A 17,970-nucleotide genomic window follows, 5' to 3' on the forward strand; every position below is an offset into this window, starting at 1 on the left:
AGTTCCTAATTTGTCTCTACCACTAGCTGTACAGACAGATGAGAATCACTAGAATCCCTGAAAATATGTGATTGTATCTCAGTAGTTATAGCTTTCCTTACAGCGGCTATTTATGCCAAACGAGTATCAGTGAAAAATATTGAAGCCTTTCACACAAACTTCTTGTTTTTGACTGAAATCACATCATAACAGGCTGAAATTTTTTGATAATTCATGTGGGCAAGTTTGGAAAAATTTCGGTAAATTTTTGGTATAAAGATAGCATTGATAGCTTACTGTTTTCATTGTCATATTGTTGTTGTCATAACATTTGTTTGTTGTTGTCCTAAACAATTCACTGTTGTCCTAAAAAACAATTCTCTGAAAGTTAGGAGTTTTAATATCGTTGTGGAAGTAACTGTCATAAGAATCTAGAAGGGTGATCTTCTTGATTGCAGCAAGCATTTCCCTGCTGTCATAAAGTCTTTTTTGCTTCTCTTTTTTATCACTGAAACATATTGGCTGCCATAGATCAAATTCTGAAATTTCAAGTGATTTGAGTTCATAACACAATTCAGAATTTGTTTGACATGTTTGGCTTAGTTTGGCATTTTAATTTTACTGTTGTCATTAGAGAATTTGCTGTTGTCCTAAATCTAATCTTTGAAAATAAGTGCTTTTGGATGACTGTTTGCATAAGTTCAGGTCAACAAATTTTTGGTACAATTATTGGCAATAAAATCCAAGTTTAAACTCCTATTTTCTGAGTTTCTGAATCACATACACACAAGCTCATTGCCTAAAGGAAATTCATTTCACACACTTGGAACAGATAAGTCTAATATTTTAAATTGCCCAAAGGTTTTCTTGTTTGGTGAATGGTAAATATTTTGAAATCTATTGAGCTAAGTATCATTGAAAAGGCTTGCATTCGATTTGGATCTAATTGAAAACTTGGGCTATTTGAATATCTCTTAAGTAGTTTTGGAATTTTCAAGTAATTCTCATTGAAGCATAAATTGGATAAATGCTCTAGTTCTCTTTCTTGACATTAATATCATTATTGGCTTGTGGTTATTATAATTTTTTGGCATATTAGTGATCTTTTTTTAATAGCATATATCTTGTGGTCATCTTGGCTATCTTGTGTATCTTATTGGCACTTGAGATATTTGGCACTTTGTCTTGTATAAGATTGTCTCTTCATTTCATTAAATACTCTTGCCATAAAGTTAATCAATACTAAGTACTTGAGTCTTAAACGATCTTACCTCAAGACTACTCACTCATCCCTTTGCTAATCACATCTTGCATCTCTTTTCATCATAATAACATTTTCCTTAGCAGCAGTTGTCCATCATGCACTTGGTCCTAAATTTCCTAGCAAGATAGTTGACTCCATAAGGCACTGGCATCAATTGTTTAAAATCTAATCAAATCCTATAAATCTTGCTAAATCTAAATCAAGTACTTGGTCGCTTCATTGTGTCTCCCGAACTGACTGGTTTCCAACTAGTTCTCCTTCATTCCATTTTCGTAGGGTCTAAACCCCTTAGCCTGTTGTAGGGAGACAACTTAAACAAAGAGATTGGGGATCAGGATGACAGCCCCCGATCTGAGTCGTTGTTGTAGTGCCTAGACATTCTGTGCGACAACAGCTCCTATTGAGCATAATAATTATGTTAGTGCGGAATTCGCTAACCAATAGACTTGATGAAAAGCAATATGACATACACAATTCACAATTGAACATTGGTAAACATACTTTTGTCTCACAATTCATTGTTACATCCTTATGGAGTGATAACAGTGACAATTTTTTATTCACCTTGGAGGAATAGAAGGAAAAGATAGCATTACAAGACATTAGATTGGAGTCAGATTCAGTAACATTAAAAGATATTAAAGATATCTCAAACGTGATCCTCAAGATAATTAGAAGTGCGTGCAAAAGATACAAAAATAATTTGACAAAGTTATCATAGATAAAAACAAATAGACTTCTGGCCTCCAGAATCATAGTCAAAACTTGATCGCACAGAATAGGAATTTAAAAAGTGAAAGGAAGATGCAATAAGAAGCACTAAAGAAACTTACCAGCAAGGAATGATTGAGTGACAAATTAAAAATGACTGACCTTTGAAATAGAGAAGTCATCAACTGTAAAAACCTGGACTATGAAAAAAGGAATCCATACAATTCCAAACAAAATCTTTTCAACCAATATATCATCAAGAGACAAGGTTTCCAAAAACAAAACACAAGAACAAGGATGCCTTATCGCCATCCAAATTATAAAAGTCCTTGTATTATCTAACAAGCTAACCAAAAATGAAATTGTTATATATTGAAGAAAATATCAAGAGCGGAATCTTATCATTTCCCAAATCAGAGAAGTCATCGCCACACAGTTTTGCAAAAAATGAGTTAGGGTTGTCTAACCCTTCCACAATTTGACATCCTACTCACCTCTTTGTAACTCATATCATCCCGTATCGTTAACCATGACAGAAGCAAGAAAAAAGAATCATGCAAATAACTTATAATCCAGAGCCAAAAAGTAAATCCTTTCCATAAATATGCTTTGAGGACAAAGCATTTTCAAAGGGGAGGGCAATGTAATAAACATATCTATACACACACACCCCAATAAATAATAATAATTAATGAAGAGACAAATCCTAATGAATGGATCAAAAGTATCAACCAACATATCATTAAAAATATCAAAATACGAGGTTTTATGCAGAATACAAGGATGCCTTCTCGTCATCTAAATTATAAAAATCCTTGTATTGTTTAGCAGCTAACCAAAAATGAAATCAATATGAAAAAATAAGTATAAATCCAGTTATATTGAAGAAAAGATCAAGTGTGGAATCTTATCATTTCCCAAATCACAGAAGTCATTGCTGCACAGTTTTGCAAGAATTGATTTAGTGTGGTCTGAACCTTCCACAATTTGATAGTTCTGCTCAACTCTTCGTAACTATCTTCTCGTATCATCAACCATGACAGGACCAAGAATAAATAATCATGCGAAGACATTACAAGCCAGAGAAAAATGGTAAAGCCTTTCCATAAATATGCTTTGAGAATGATTCATTTTAAAAATGGAAGGCAACATAATAAACATACATGCATACATACATACACACATACATACATGTATATAATGAAAAGAGGCATCGTAATGAATGGATGGAAGGTATCAACCAGCATATCATTAAAAGTGTCAAAAGATGAGGTTTCCAAAAATAAAATAAAAAAACATGATACAAGGATGCCTTATCCTCATCCAAATTATAAAAGACCTTGTATTATTTAACAGCTAACCAATAATGAAATCAGAATGAGAAGTAAAGATCCTCTTATGTTGAAGAAAAGATCAAGTGTGGAATCTTATCATTTCCCAAATCCTAGAAGTAATTGCCAGACAGTTTTGCAAAAAATTGAGTTAGAGTGATTTGACCCTTCCACAATTTGACAGTTCTACTCAACTCTTCACAACTCATATCATCTTGTATCATCAACCACAACAGCATCAAGAACAAAGAATCATGTGAAAACATTACAACCCAAAGCAAAAATGTAAATCCTTTTCATAAATATGCTTTGAGGACAAAGCATTTTTGAAGAGGAAGGATATATAATAAAAATACACACACGTGCCAATAAATAATAATAATTAATAATTAATGAAGAGAGATATTGTAATGGATGGATCAAAAGTATCAACCAACATATCATTAAAAGTATCAAAAGATGAGGTTTCCAGAAATACAATCCAGGATAAAAGGATGTCTTATCCTCATCCAAATTATAAAAGACCTTGAATTATTTAACAGCTAACCAAAAACGAAATCAGAATGAGAAGTAAAGATCCTCTTATGTTGAATCTTATCATTTCCCAATTCCTAGAAGTCATTGCCAAACAGTTTTGCAAAAACTTAAGTCAGATGGTTTGACCCTTCCACAATTTGAAAATTCTACTCAACTCTTCACTGCTCATTTCATTGTTAATTTTCCACTGTTCCATGCTTAGTACAATCACTTAGCCCAAATCTTTTTTCAATTAACAATCACTAATAAATAAATTTAATCTTTCCATGACAATGGGCAATTGCAGATAGAACAGTAATTCAAATGCAATAGAAGACAGCCAAGAACATGAGACAAGAGAGACACAGGATTTGGTCAAAGACCAGGGGAAAACCCCACAAGGGGGAAAACCCTTTCCAAATTCTTCTTCTATTAGATTGTCATCAAATGTTCAGCAAAGAGATACAATTTTCCAATTCAACAATAAAGAGTCAAAGTCAATCCTTTGACTTTCCAAGAGACCAACCAACCAATCTACTAAAGATGAGCTTCAAAGTCAAATCTGCAATTTCTGTCAAAGTCAACAGCAGTCAACAGCAGCAAGAGATGCCCTAACCAGTCCACAAGTCAACAGTCAAACTGCCTCCAAAAGAGCTCAGTCAACAGTCAAACAACTTGGCCTCCTTTGCTGGTCCAACCTCACTCAAAACAGTCCCAAAAAGGCTTGGTCAAAGGAGAGAAAACGGTGGTCAAACTTCAGTCAACAGACCTGCGGTCAACCCAAGTCAAAGTCCTCTTCAATCACTGAAGCACTTAAGGCATCACACCGTACAACCTCTCACAGGTCTAAATCACCTCAATCACTGAAGCAAGGGCATTACACCCACTTAAATGCTCTAGCAGCACCCTCTTACACATAGCAGCCTATCCATTCACAAAACCTGGAATATCTCAGATCTGCCACCCTAATATCATATTAAATTTATCATGGTATTCAAACTTGCACTCCTACAAACCCAATGTAGCCTAAAACTGAAACTCCTATCCAAAACAGAAGTATCAAATACTAGATCTGAAAACACACCACACTGAGATTTATTTCAGCAGGCTAAGAATTGCAGATATCAAACCAATTCTGCCTGTTAGCTCCACAATAAAAACTTACTCATACTAAAATCAATTACAGCGGACTACGAATTGCAGATATCAAACCACATCCGTCTATTAGTTCCAAAATAGAAACTTACATAGCCACTGCCGTGCCGTACATCCCAGACATATCTCCCTAGTCTGCCCTATCCTTACATAGAATTGGAAAAAGATCCGAGTGCTAACAATAGATGTATACAGTCTAAATAAATGTTGCAAACATCGACATCGGGATAAAATCAGAAAAGGTATGGAAAACCAAAATATCGTAAAAATCAGGAAAATATTGGTAAAAATCGGCAAACATCGACAAAATTAAGATACCACCAAAACTCCCTAGGAAAGAACACCCAAGGAGAGTCTCCTAACGAAGTACACCCTACCTAAATCTAGAAACACCCCTAACTCATATGCATTTCCAAAATAAGAAAATCTCCCCAAGGTTGGTGCCATTTCTGAGACGAGAAAAGAGTGAAAAAAGAACTGCACACTGATAATTAAAGCACTACAAAATCTGCAACTGTCCAACAATAACAAAGGCTAAAATAGGACTTTAAGCTGGTCCATGCATGCCTACAGCATGCAATTGTCCTCACCTAATCAGCTATCTACATAACTCCTATGTGTCTCCCAAGGCACACTAGTGTGGTGCCATAATCTCAGCTGCTGCCCTCAACTACTGTGCATAGGGACCAAAGTGAAATTCTGAAGTTGCATGTACTGCTGAAGGTGAAGGAGAATATGAAATCAGCAACAGGGAATCTAACAGGCAGACATGTTGACTCTACTCACCTCTATTGGAAAAGGAAGCCAACTCAGTCACCACCTAGTCTACTCATGACTTTCATTTCTCTGATGAAAACTATATTGTTATCTAGTGTAATACAAGATGCACGCTTGTCTATATATATGGAAAAAAAACATGGAAATAAAGAACTGGGCAAACATGAAAGCTAACTGGAATTTAGTATTTACCATTAAACCTGTATGTAAATTAGATAGATGCCTACTATTTTGTGGCATTTATAAATTATTCTTTTGCACACTATAACTCAAAAGCAATCAGGCATGCATATTATATTACTTCAATGATCCATTAGATTTGACCCACATATATCTTCCTCGAATGCAAAATATCCCTATGCCTGACAACCAAATTCTTGCTGAAAGAATACAAGAAAATAACAGTGATCCTAAGGCATACTTCCAAAAGATTGCACATGATATGTTATAGATTCAAAAAGGAGAAAAGGCAAAAACAACTTACTTGATGTCATACTTAATAGGTTCCAGTCCTCTTGCACGTAGATCTGCATCCTTGTTATCAAAAAAGCCTTCTGGAAGAGATCCTTTCACTTTATTCCCTTCTGATTTCTCTGTTTGATTGAAAATGTCTGACTCATGAAAAGAAGAAACATTTCCACTTTCTTTTCCCTTTGTCTGTATGTCGTCAGCAAGGCCTCCTTTCTCATCTTTTGGAACACCTGTAACCTTCAATGCAGCTGTTCCTGGTGTTTTTCCCTTCAATGCCTGCATAGATGCGGTGGAATAAAATGTGTCTGCTTGTGGAGCTGTACTTCCAGAAGTCGCATTATCATCCTTAATATTTCCAGCAGATGTAGAACCTGGCACGCTCTCAAACAGTCAGGTTCTGCTACAAGGCATACGATTCATTTTTTAAGTATTTTGGCAATCACATTTTTAAAAAAGCCAAGAAAATATCTAAAGAAAAGGTCTACCTCAAGAGAATAATGAAAACATAAGCTAGAATAGATGCAGAAGCTGGCAGGCTCTCAATCTGTAAAAGGAAAGTGGCCTTTCTCTTTTGGAAGCTCAGGATACAACCGAGTAACTTGTATCTGAGGCTGTAATAAGTCGTTTCTGGCAAAAGGTTTAAACATATTGAAAAGGTACGAACTCTACAATGCACTACAATCATTATATCTACCACTCATCTGTTGTCCAAAGAGGATCAGGAATTCCTAAGAGACACAACTATACAACATCTCTACCTTGCAAATGCCAACATAAAATCTGTATTTGTATTGTACTTGCATGATAACAATGCAATTAAAAATATTTTGGCAACCCAAAAGTTACAAAACGAATAAAAAATTTTAAGTGCAAAAATTGTGGTGAAAAATAGCTTAAGTGATTTTTTTCAATTCTGAAGTATCACATTTATTATTTGATATATACAATATAATAATATATCATATGCAATACCAACATAAGCTTACAAAACCTGAATTGACATGAATTTCCGAGCTAAAATGCCCATGCTTATAGGTATTAGGAACACGCAGCTCCTTTCCCTTTATGCATCCTTGTCAGGCTCACCAGCATAAGCGTAACTATCATTATCATGTGATAGCATTGTCCACTCCTAAGATGACCAATAAATTTAGAAAGATCCTTCAAAAGGTCGTGTGGAGGCAAGCATTAGGCTTTATGCACAAACACAAGATGATGGGATTTTTCACCCACCCTGGTGTATTTATGTCCTCGTAATGGATTGGTTTTAAAGTACTCCAGTTCAATAAAAAACGGAAAAAAACTGGATGTGGTTGAAGCTTGGGTGGAGGCACATGTCAAACTGTTTATCACATGCTTCAACCCACCATAAGATCAGACCGATGTTTATGGCCTTTTATTGTGTCCATGCTCAAATCCTAGGGGTTTGGCTCCTTTTACACTAATACTGTACAAACTCTTTTTGCCGAAGCCTCCATATGCCTTTGCATCAACAAATGCAAATATGAAGCAATTTGCTGTCTAAATACATCTGCCTATGCTCTAGCTCCTGCATTGAATGCCATGGCAGCTGAATCCTTTGGCTACCTTTTGCATGATAAGCTGAGTCAGGGCATTATCAAAGGCATTCCTCTTCAGTCATGATGAGGGATGACTAGTCAATGGAAAATTGGTTGATGATTCAATTCCTCACCATACAAGAAGAGCAAACCTCCTGAGATAACACCATGGAATGTATAATCTTTGTGACACTTCTAGCTCCAATATCCCATGGGAGAAAGCTCAGTGCTACAAACAAAAATCTAGAATTGTATATCTAAGTGGCCAGGGGTGGTCCTAAAACCAGCCAAGCCAAGTCCTTAAATTCCATGGCATTCCTTTTGCTTCCAAGCTTTGCCTAGAGAGCTATAGGAGGTGGTTGTGTAAAGTAACAAAATGTATCACCAAACCTCTGACCTTAACAACTGAAATCCAAATTTGCACTGTAGTTCCGACCAGTGTCACAGGAATTTTGAGTCAAACCCACTAAATGAGTTTGACTTGGATTGTGTCATAAAAGAATTTTCTTCGCTCCACCTGCATCAAACTCAGGGTTAAACAAGTTTGACTCAATCACCGTGAGTTTCATTGACAAATAATCACGAATTAAACTCTCACGCTGATTTCTTCCTACGTTTCCCCCAGTTTTTCCTGATTCAAGTTTTTGTACTCGTGTATTTCTTTATATTTTTGTATTTGTTTCTTTTTTTCGTACTCGCCGAGTTTTTGCAATCTGGTCATTTTGGTTCCAAATGCCACCCATCTATATTATTCTTCATGTTGGACCCCCTCCATGAAGCCCTATCAGAAGTTGAAGATGGTCCTGCAGAGATTTCTGTGTGCCATAAAACTCTTGAGGCAAAGAACTTCACAGGGTTAACTGAAAGCCATGATGTACCCCAAAAGAATGGGGAGGTATGGGAATTCTGAAAACTTATACATATGCCCAAGTCCCATGTGCTAAGCGGGCTATTCGGGCTTTGAAAGGACAGGAGGCCTAGAAAATTTGCTGATAAATGCACATCTCAAGGAGCCTCCTCTGGGCAAAAAGTCTTAGCAAGAGCTTAAGTTTCAATATTTAGTCACTATCCCTGCAATGGTGAAAATCAAAGCTTTCTTTGTGACTGAGAGCATATGGAAACCTGGAAAGCCATAAAACTTTTCCTAGCTTGGAGGAACCACTGTTTTGGAATAGTTATTTCTGTAAATGGCCATTGCATATAGCGGACGCCTTTGTTGGCACATGAAGGAGAAACCTTAACTAGGATCCCTTCATTCTTGACCTTTAGGGTCCACAGAAAAGGAATCAACATAGTCAAGGATCAGTTTGACATGCACACATGGTGGTGGACTCCATGGTCAAGACTCAAAACTGAAGGCTAAACTTGGTTGAGCAACCTTGATAAGATTATCTTAGAAAAAGTCCAGAATTTGATCTCAAACTCACTTCTAATCAAGCTAGGCCTGCAGGTGCTTCCAGGTTGGTGGAGGGCTTTGCAATAGAATAAGACCAAGAGCTGTACCAATATAAGCCTGTGCATAGGGACAAGTGATTATGTTCAGGATTAGCACTGGATGGTTGTTTGAAAAATCCTTGGAAGTTCAATTCTAAGCTGAAAACATTGCATTTCAGGGTACATAGCCACTAGAAGTCTGTGTTAGAACCTAAAAAAACCTTCCATTCCATGATGTTAACTTTCTAGTTTTGAGAGGCTTAGCCATTGACAGGGGACCTACTCACTCAGGTTATATTCCCTTGCCATGTCTCCCACGCAGCTGGCTCCTTTGTACTCAACTTTTAACCACTTAATTTCCTGGAGAGCATCTCTCCTTGGACACAAATTACCTTAGGCCATAAATTTTCAGACCTGATACTAGTTATGTTGAAAATATTGTTTTTCATATGGATGAAACAGAATAAGTGTTATTATATAAGAAGGAACATGTAAGAATATTTTCATAGTTTGATAGATCATTAATGTGTGATCAAGGGCTCACAGGTCACTGTTCAGATGAGAAAGATCCAGATGGAGATGGGCCATTTGCACCTGCTATTAGAGTTGGGGTGGGGACGAGGGGCATGGGTGGTGAGTCACACCTTACAATATGAGTACAGAGCCTCCAGGCACTTCCCCAGCTAAATCTGCTCGCTCACATCAATAACAGAGATTTGAGGGCCAGCCACATCATAGAGCTAGCAGCATTGTCAAGGAAAGGAGGGACAGGAAGCACAAACACCCTTCTCCTCCTATGCGAAACAATGATAAGTTTCCCACATTAGCACTTGCTATCTTGGAGATGAATATTCCTCCTAAACCAGATGGTGATGGGTTCAACCCAACATTTGTGGATGCAGGGTCGAATGATACAGGTTGGGGACCAACCCACAACAATCATGGCAATCCTCTGCCTGATGTCTGGCTCCCCCCTACAGCAACTTAATGACACTTTGTTAATGGTTTGGACTAGGGCCACTATGTTTGATGCATTATAGACTTTCCCTGTTATGTTTTTATGTATAACCTTTATGGCAACAGCTTATTACTTTAAGTGTTTTGGTCATAGTTTTAAGAACTGGCTGATTTGACCAGTAACTGTTCAAGCCAGCTGGCCAGCAACTTCCAGCCAATGACCCAGTAGAAAAATCCAGTTTGAAGACCGTTTGGTACCAGTTAGGCACCAAACAGGGCGGTTTGATACCTAACCGGTAGTACGGTACCAACTGCTCCTAACTGGCCAATTCGCTCCAAACCAGGCATGTCAGAACTCACATGTGTGGGGCGAGTCTGAAACCCACACCGGCAGTTTTCAGGTAGTTTTGGAGAAAACTAAGGGTTGTTTTCCTCTCAAAACAGACCCCCTTCAATATAAAACCAACCCTCCCCCTCTTAAACCCTAAACTTAAACAAAAAACCTAACTCAACCATAGCAATGCTAGCAATCAATGGTAATGTTAAATTCTTGAAGTAAAAGTTTACTTAAATTTTTATCATTACCATTAATTGTTTCAGGATGTTTGAGAGTGGTTCCAACCTTATGAAACTTCATATAGAGAACGTAGAAAAATGGTTCCAACCTTTGACCTAATTGAACACTCAAGTCAACTTGTTTTAGGGGCTTTACTTGTAAAATTAGTGAAATAAGGCTTGGTTACCCTCATGTAAATAGAGGGGAGTCTTATTCACTTATTCATCATCACTCATCATCACACTTCCCTCTCTTTGAAAGTGTGCACTAGCTCTTGTCCTATTTCTACTTGGCCGCAAAGTGATTCTATAATGCAAATTGGTCTTAGAGAAGATATTTGCTTGAGTATGGTTTCTTGGGGTTAATCGAAGAGATTCTTACGGAAATTTGTATGTTTGTTGCTTATCTTCAATATTTTGCATGTTATCTTGTATGAATTAGGGTTTCAAAGACTGCCATGGTTAAAATTGCTATATTTAACTTGATATCCTGATTCTCTATGCTACGCGAAATTTTTTATTGAATCCTTCAAGAGAACTCCAAGTTGTGCATCTCTTGAATTTAAAATCTCCCTCTTAAGGAAGTTGCTAGGGTTTGTAAGAAGAGGCTTTAGCCCTCTCACCCTTTTCAACAACACTGTCTTCATTGAATTTGCCCTCAACAACTCCATTGCCCAAAGCTAGATCAAGGCAATAGTTTAGGTGGTGGTGATCAATCTCTCTTCTATAAATATTTTGTATCTTTTCTTTCTAAAATTCTAGATATCTAGGGTTAGGGTTAGGGCATAGTTTTAAAAATCGTTCGGCTTGAACCGGAAACCAATCAAACCAGCCAATTCATTGGGCGACAGGGTCAAACCGGACAAAAACCCCAGTTTATGGGCCTATTTCGCGAAAAAACCACAAAAACTGGCCCAAACCAACCAATTTATGAAGGAATCGGTCGGTTCCTCCATAAACCGGCCAGTTTATTGCTATGCCAGCTACAAACCCCACAAAATGCAATTTTCTGAGTTTTGACGCTATTTTGAGGGAAATTTGGAGTTGTTTCCCTCCAAAAACGACCCGTCTAAGAAAAACATGCCTCCCCTCTCATTTTCCTCAAGTATATCAACCCTAGCAACACTAGCAATCAATGCCAAATGGTAATGTTAAATTCTTAAAGTAAAAGTGACATTTCCTTTATTTTTGATTTTCATCCTTTTACTTAAATTTTTAACATTACCATGAAATGACTTAGGATGTTTAAGAGTGGTTTCGACCTCAATGGATTTCATATGGAGAAACTAGAATGTTAGAGTTCACTCAAACTTCAACAAACTTAATGGTTTTTTGATGCAGGAGCATCGAAACTAGCCAGCAATGTGGAAATTTGTTCACATGTTGTGGCTTGACAGGGTGAATTTCATTTACTGTTTGTTCAAATCCAGTTTATTGAGGAGGACGATTTCACAAATAATTAGTTATTATTGTAATAAGTGTGACTATCTTAGTGATAAGATTTGTTAAAACAGGTGTGTGCGAGCGCTAATAGGTAGGAGATTTTATTGTTAGGATTTTTAAAATTAGAAGATTGTGTTATCGATTTGTTAGTGGAGTTAATGTGAGGAAGTTGTAATAAACGAAGAGATTTTTCTTCGTGGGGGAGTTAGTTTTTTTGTGTGTGATCTTGGAGAGCGAGAGCTCAGAAGATTGTGAAAAACTGTGTGTCGTGTGTAATAGAGGTGGTTTTTTTTATGCAAATGGAATAAACGCAGAGACTCTGTTTTATTAATAAGTTCACATTGTGCGCAGCGATGTATGCGAAACTGGAAAAGATTGTGTGTTGAATTCTGTGGTTAATTGTTGATTGAATGTGATTGCGTTTTAGTTTTAATATTAAAGATCTTGTAAATTTTACCGGGGAGAGATTGGGTCCGAGGCATCGGATCAAGCGTTAAGGGTCACTTTTGTGAACCAGCAATTGGGCTTGCCGAATCCGATTTCGGATCGGAATTCTGAAATGCAGAGTTGAGAATAGTTGAAACATGATCTCCGATCTCCGATTGGATCGGATCGGAACACCGGAATTTTGCAACCACAGATTCCTGAAATCGCGCATCGGAGTTTGATGTGGAGTGATAGATGTGGTAATTAAAGAATCTGATGAAACGATATATCTATATGTTTGTGTGACCGCCGATTGTAGAAAATGCGTTGTAATGTATCGGATATCGGTCAATCGATATGCACAAATATTATAACCGTGTCAATTGACGAATGCGAGTATATCGCATCGGGATTGGGTCAATTGAAAGAAATTGGCGTTTCTGACTAGATCGGGTCGGAATCTATGGAGCAGTGAAATGATAACGCATGGTGACTTCCGTCTGAATCGGATCGGGCGTTTGGTATCTAACTCCTGGTGACCTCCGATTGATATCGACATCATATTTGAATTTAATGCAGAAAAACGCAAAAGGAATTGGTAACGTATTGCCAACCTTCGAGTTTCGAAGTGGATTGAACTGTTCAATCGATTAATTTGTCAGCGCAGTGTTTACATGAAGGTTGCATATAAAAGGCGTTTAGAAATGCAATGAACAGTTAGAAAATAATTTATAGAGGTTTTGCAAAGTTTATAAAGGAGATTTGTAAATTATATGAAAGGACTTTCGTTCGAATAAGAACAAAGTCGATTACTGAGAGCAGATCTATTTTGCGCTTTAGGTGGTTTTCATTCTAACGCTGCTACCATCATCATTTTCAAGATTTCATGGTTTGGGGGTTTGCAATGTTTCCATTTGATTATATCATGCATGAGGGTATAAGATTGGCGTTTGATCAAGAGCATGAAGTCGCCCTTTAAGGACCTTGATGTTGGTGGCATTGGTTTTTGAACATTGTTGATGTTGGTGGTATTGATTGTTGAACTCCTCTAGCATGGCCTTGACAATAATGTACCCTTCACTCAAAGGAAAATAATTGGTTAGGGATGCTAAGCTTTTTCTACCACATTATAAGGCTGAGGAGATGAACCCTTCACTCAAACCAAAATCACTAGTTAGGCATGTTAAACTTCAATTTCTATCATATTATAAGGTTGAGCAATCCAAGTCTGAAGACTTTGAGCGAGATGATGTTTATGTATCTCTTGCCAATGATCCCATTTTTAGTAGCGCTGAATCAATGATGAGTTTCATGAGTGATCATGTTGATCAGTGATTTGTAGTTTTGATGTCTATTTGTGTTGCTACTACTACCACTATTGCTAAGGTTGCAGAGGAGTTTTAGGAGTCCTCAAACACTCAGCCAAATTATTTATGTAGCTCATGTTGATGATCCCTTGTCTAGTAGTAGTGATGAGTTTGATCATGATGAGGAGTAATCATGATGATCACTAATATGTAGACTTGTAGTAGGCCAGTGACCCCATAGCTTATAACATTGTTTTTGGACTCTAGAGGCCATTTAGAGCCTCATTGATTATGATTTATGTTGTTGATAAGTATTGCACTCGGTGCCAATTTGATATATTCACCTTTACTTGGTATATAGATGAGTAAACTTTGCATATTTTATCTCTATTGGTTTTAAATGATGGTTTTAAATCTTAAAAATAGTTGTTTTCATTAAAAACTAAGTATTTCATGTATTTTTTTAAAGATCAGTTCATTGAGATCTGACCAGTCCCGATTTGACCAGTTCCGGTTTGAAACCCGGTTTGATAGGTGGGCCGGTCCGGTCACAGGTTCCAGTTTTTAAAACTATGGGTTAGGGTTCCTTTGAAATATGGGTAAAAAGTGATTTTACTTGATGTGGTATTGCCCTTTTAGTAGGAATTGTGTTAAATAATTGATAAAATGCAAAATCTAACATCTATTGCATTGTAAAACCCTAGTTCTAGTGCTGAGTCCTAACATCGTCGTTGCATTATTGTTTTATGCATATTTCTGCTATAAAAACTCAATTGCAAACCCTATATGGTTCTCAATTACATATCTTGATCTTTTGTTGATTCATCATTTGTAAGACTATTTCCTCTAGCTGTTATATGACATTGCATGCCATATCATTGAAAATCTATCAAACCATAACTTATAACAACTCTCTAATTTACTTAAGTGGTCTAAGGGTAGAGTGCCTGAACTTCGGTGAAGAACATCTTAGCCCTCCTAGCTTTGTCAGTAACCCTATCCCAATAGTTAGACTTATCCATCACCTTGAATCCTTCTTATTAAATATCCTTTAGGTGACTTGTACATAGGGAAGCTTCCCTTATGGTTTACTTACCACAAAATAGTTGGAGAAAGGTTGTTGAGGTGGTAGTGGTGGCCAATGTCTTGTTCCCACAAGGTCTAGGTCTGCCTAGTGAGGCTTTACGCTAGGCCTGCCAGATTTCACAACAACAAGGAGATGAACCCTTCACTCAAACCAAAATAATTAGTTAAGCATGTTAAGCTTTTTCAATTTCTACCATATTAGACAGTTGAGGAATCTAAGTCTAAAGACTTTGAGCGAGATGATGTTTATGTAGCCCATAGTGATGATTCCCATTTCTAATAGTGGTGACTTAGTGATGAGTTTAATAAGTGATCATCTTGATTGTTGATTTGTAATAGACCAATGGCTCAGTAGCTTGTAGCATTGTTTTTGGACTCTACAGGCCATTTAGAGCTTCATTGATTATGTATTTTGTTGTTGATATGTATTGCACTCGGTGCCATTTTGATATATTCACCCTTACATGGTATATAGATGAGCAAACTTTGCATATTTTTTCTCTAATGCTTTCAAATCATGGTTTGAAATATGAAAAATAATTGTCATTGAAAATTATTTACTTTATGTACTTTTATCAAATCCAAATCATTGAATCCTATTCGTTTTGATTCTAGTTCGAGGCCCAATTAGAAAGATGGGTCAATTCAAAACCTAGTCCCAGTTTTTTAAAATATGGTTTTGGTAGATAACCAATGGTTTGATAAGCTTGCAGTGGCTTCATGCCCACTTTTTGTATAAAAACCAATGTTGTGAAAAGCGCGATCGGGATTATATCGGCGTGGGGAACGAATCGGAAAAAATCGGAAAAATCGGGAAAAAATCGGAAAAAAGCGGTTAAAAATCGTTTGGTACAAAAATATTCATTTTTTTTCATTTTTTTTCAATTTTTTTAATATCTAAACCATCTACAACATAAAATAAATACATTGACACATAAATATGATAAAAAAAACTAATATATAAGATGTTTAATATCATTTCTAGCGCTAAAATCACACATAACATTGAATCATGTCCTGAATAGTAAGTCCTGACTCCTGAGTCCCAACTCAGCCTCAAAATATCAACAAAAAATATGATAATGTATCTCATCATGTCATAATGTCATATACAATAAAATGAAAGTCTAATCCTATTGATTTCCTCTGCCCCTCTTGCGAGAAAATGCCACAGCTTTCCCTTTCCCTCTAGATGTAGATGCTGGTGCCCGTGCAGGTGGAAATGGCAGTGGAGTCTGATGTGCTCTAGACGTCGAAGAACTAGAAGTAGGAGCTATAGGAGGTAGACCACGTCCTCTACTGGTGGCAGGGGTAGCCCGGGCAGGTGGTGTCACCTGGAAACATTACAATCTCCCAATCCTGAAATCCTGAAAAACTGATAAGTCTGCTGAATTTTAAATGAAATCTAAAATTCTACTTTCTCCATATGAAATCCAATGAGGCTGGAACCACTCTCAAACATCCTGAGTCATTTCATGGTAATGTTAAAAATTTAAGTAAAAGGATGAAAATGAAGATTAAGGAGAATGTCACTTTTACTTTAAGAATTTAACATTACCATGAATAGCATATCCATACTAGGGCCTAGACTTGATCATTAAGCTACCCCACTCAAAAATTATTTGTTTCTTTCAAAAAACATTGCATGAAAAAACCCAAAAAAAGTTATAAAACTATGCTGTCCTGAGCCCCCACGATTTTTTCGTTAAAAATCGCGCTTTTTTCGAAAAAATCGCGATTTTTTGAAAAAAGCGCGATTTTTTCAGTAAAAATCGGCAAAAAAAAAGTAGGCGATTTTTTCGTATAAAAATCGCGATTTGATCGGCAAGCTGAAAAAATCGCGATTTTTTCATTAAATCGCGATTTAATCGCGCTTTTCACAACACTGATAAAAACCATTATATGTACATATTCTTAACATATTAATAGTTAAAGGAAGCTTCTATTCCAAAAAAAATAGATTGACAATGCAAAAAAATGTCGTTATTTATCCTATATTGCCATGTACGTGTTCTGTTCTTTACCTTGGTAGAAATCTTAACTTTTTTATCACAATTCATATTCCAGCCAGAATTGAAATATATAGATCCTCTTCGGGCTAGAGTTAAAACTAGCATGCTAGCTCTTCTTGCATATGTGTGTAAAGAGAAGGGTGGGTGTGGGGCATACATAACATATATACTTAAGCTTTGGTTCCATGATTCATTCATTATTAAAGTAATTGACTTTTATAAGATAAATTGGCTCCATGATTCATTCTTTATTAAAGTAATTGACTTTTATAAAATAAAGTGAGTTATTCTAATGAAATGCAAAGGTTATTTGCATTTCAATAACTTATAATAAGAAGGCTAGGCTAAAGGAGAAGATACACAAAACATATTAAGCGCAATAAATGGTGAGAGTGAGATCACAGTGATTGGCTGGAGAAGGAGTTCCATTCAAGTGTGCAGGGTTTAAGGAAGGTGCAAGGCGTAGCAAGGGAGATCCAGATCAGCCAAGTGAGGTCAAGGGACAGACCTAAGGTTTGATCAGTAGGTTTAGTTCCAAGTTTATTGTTGCATGTATTTTCCTTAGTGGGCCATTATCCTAGTAAGCAATCCCTAGTAAGTTGTGAATTTAATGAATGAAGGATTGATTTGAAGGGCAGAAATCTTATGTGCATGTGATTGTGAGATTGGTGTTTAATTCTACTTCCACTATTATAATTATTAAAATCCTAATTGTGCTTTTATTCAATAGATTTGTGTAATAATTGTTTTACTGTAAAGAAATCTACTAGATAATAAATTGTCAAGTTCTTAGGCTTATAAAATTAACACGTTATTAGAGCCCGAACTTTGAAAAACAATCTCTGAATTATTGCACACACCTACAAGCCCCTTTTTCTTTGTGATCTGCCACAACATGACTCACAGCCCCGTCCTTGCTACTATGTAGACCCAATCCTTTCCTTTGGGCCATACACCCTTGCAAACAGGCCCTGTGGCCTTCCTTGT

At 36.7% G+C, this 17,970-nt stretch overlaps 1 protein-coding gene across 1 annotated transcript in view; it reads right to left on the reverse strand.

Moving 5' to 3' along the window:
- LOC149209226 (protein ABA AND ROS SENSITIVE 1-like) overlaps positions 1 to 17,970 on the reverse strand; it is a 123,717-nt gene that overhangs the window by 24,311 nt on the left and 81,436 nt on the right. Inside the window, exon 5 of the mRNA XM_089396313.1 lies at positions 6,218 to 6,575. Within this exon, the coding sequence (XP_089252439.1) occupies positions 6,218 to 6,575 (358 nt within the window). The remainder of the gene's footprint in view (positions 1 to 6,217; positions 6,576 to 17,970) is intronic.

Source organism: Pinus tabuliformis, chromosome 1_2 (assembly GCF_031772625.1).
Source record: "Pinus tabuliformis cultivar Carrire ecotype Pingquan chromosome 1_2, CPIR1, whole genome shotgun sequence".
In the NCBI taxonomy this organism is placed as follows: domain Eukaryota; kingdom Viridiplantae; phylum Streptophyta; class Pinopsida; order Pinales; family Pinaceae; genus Pinus; species Pinus tabuliformis.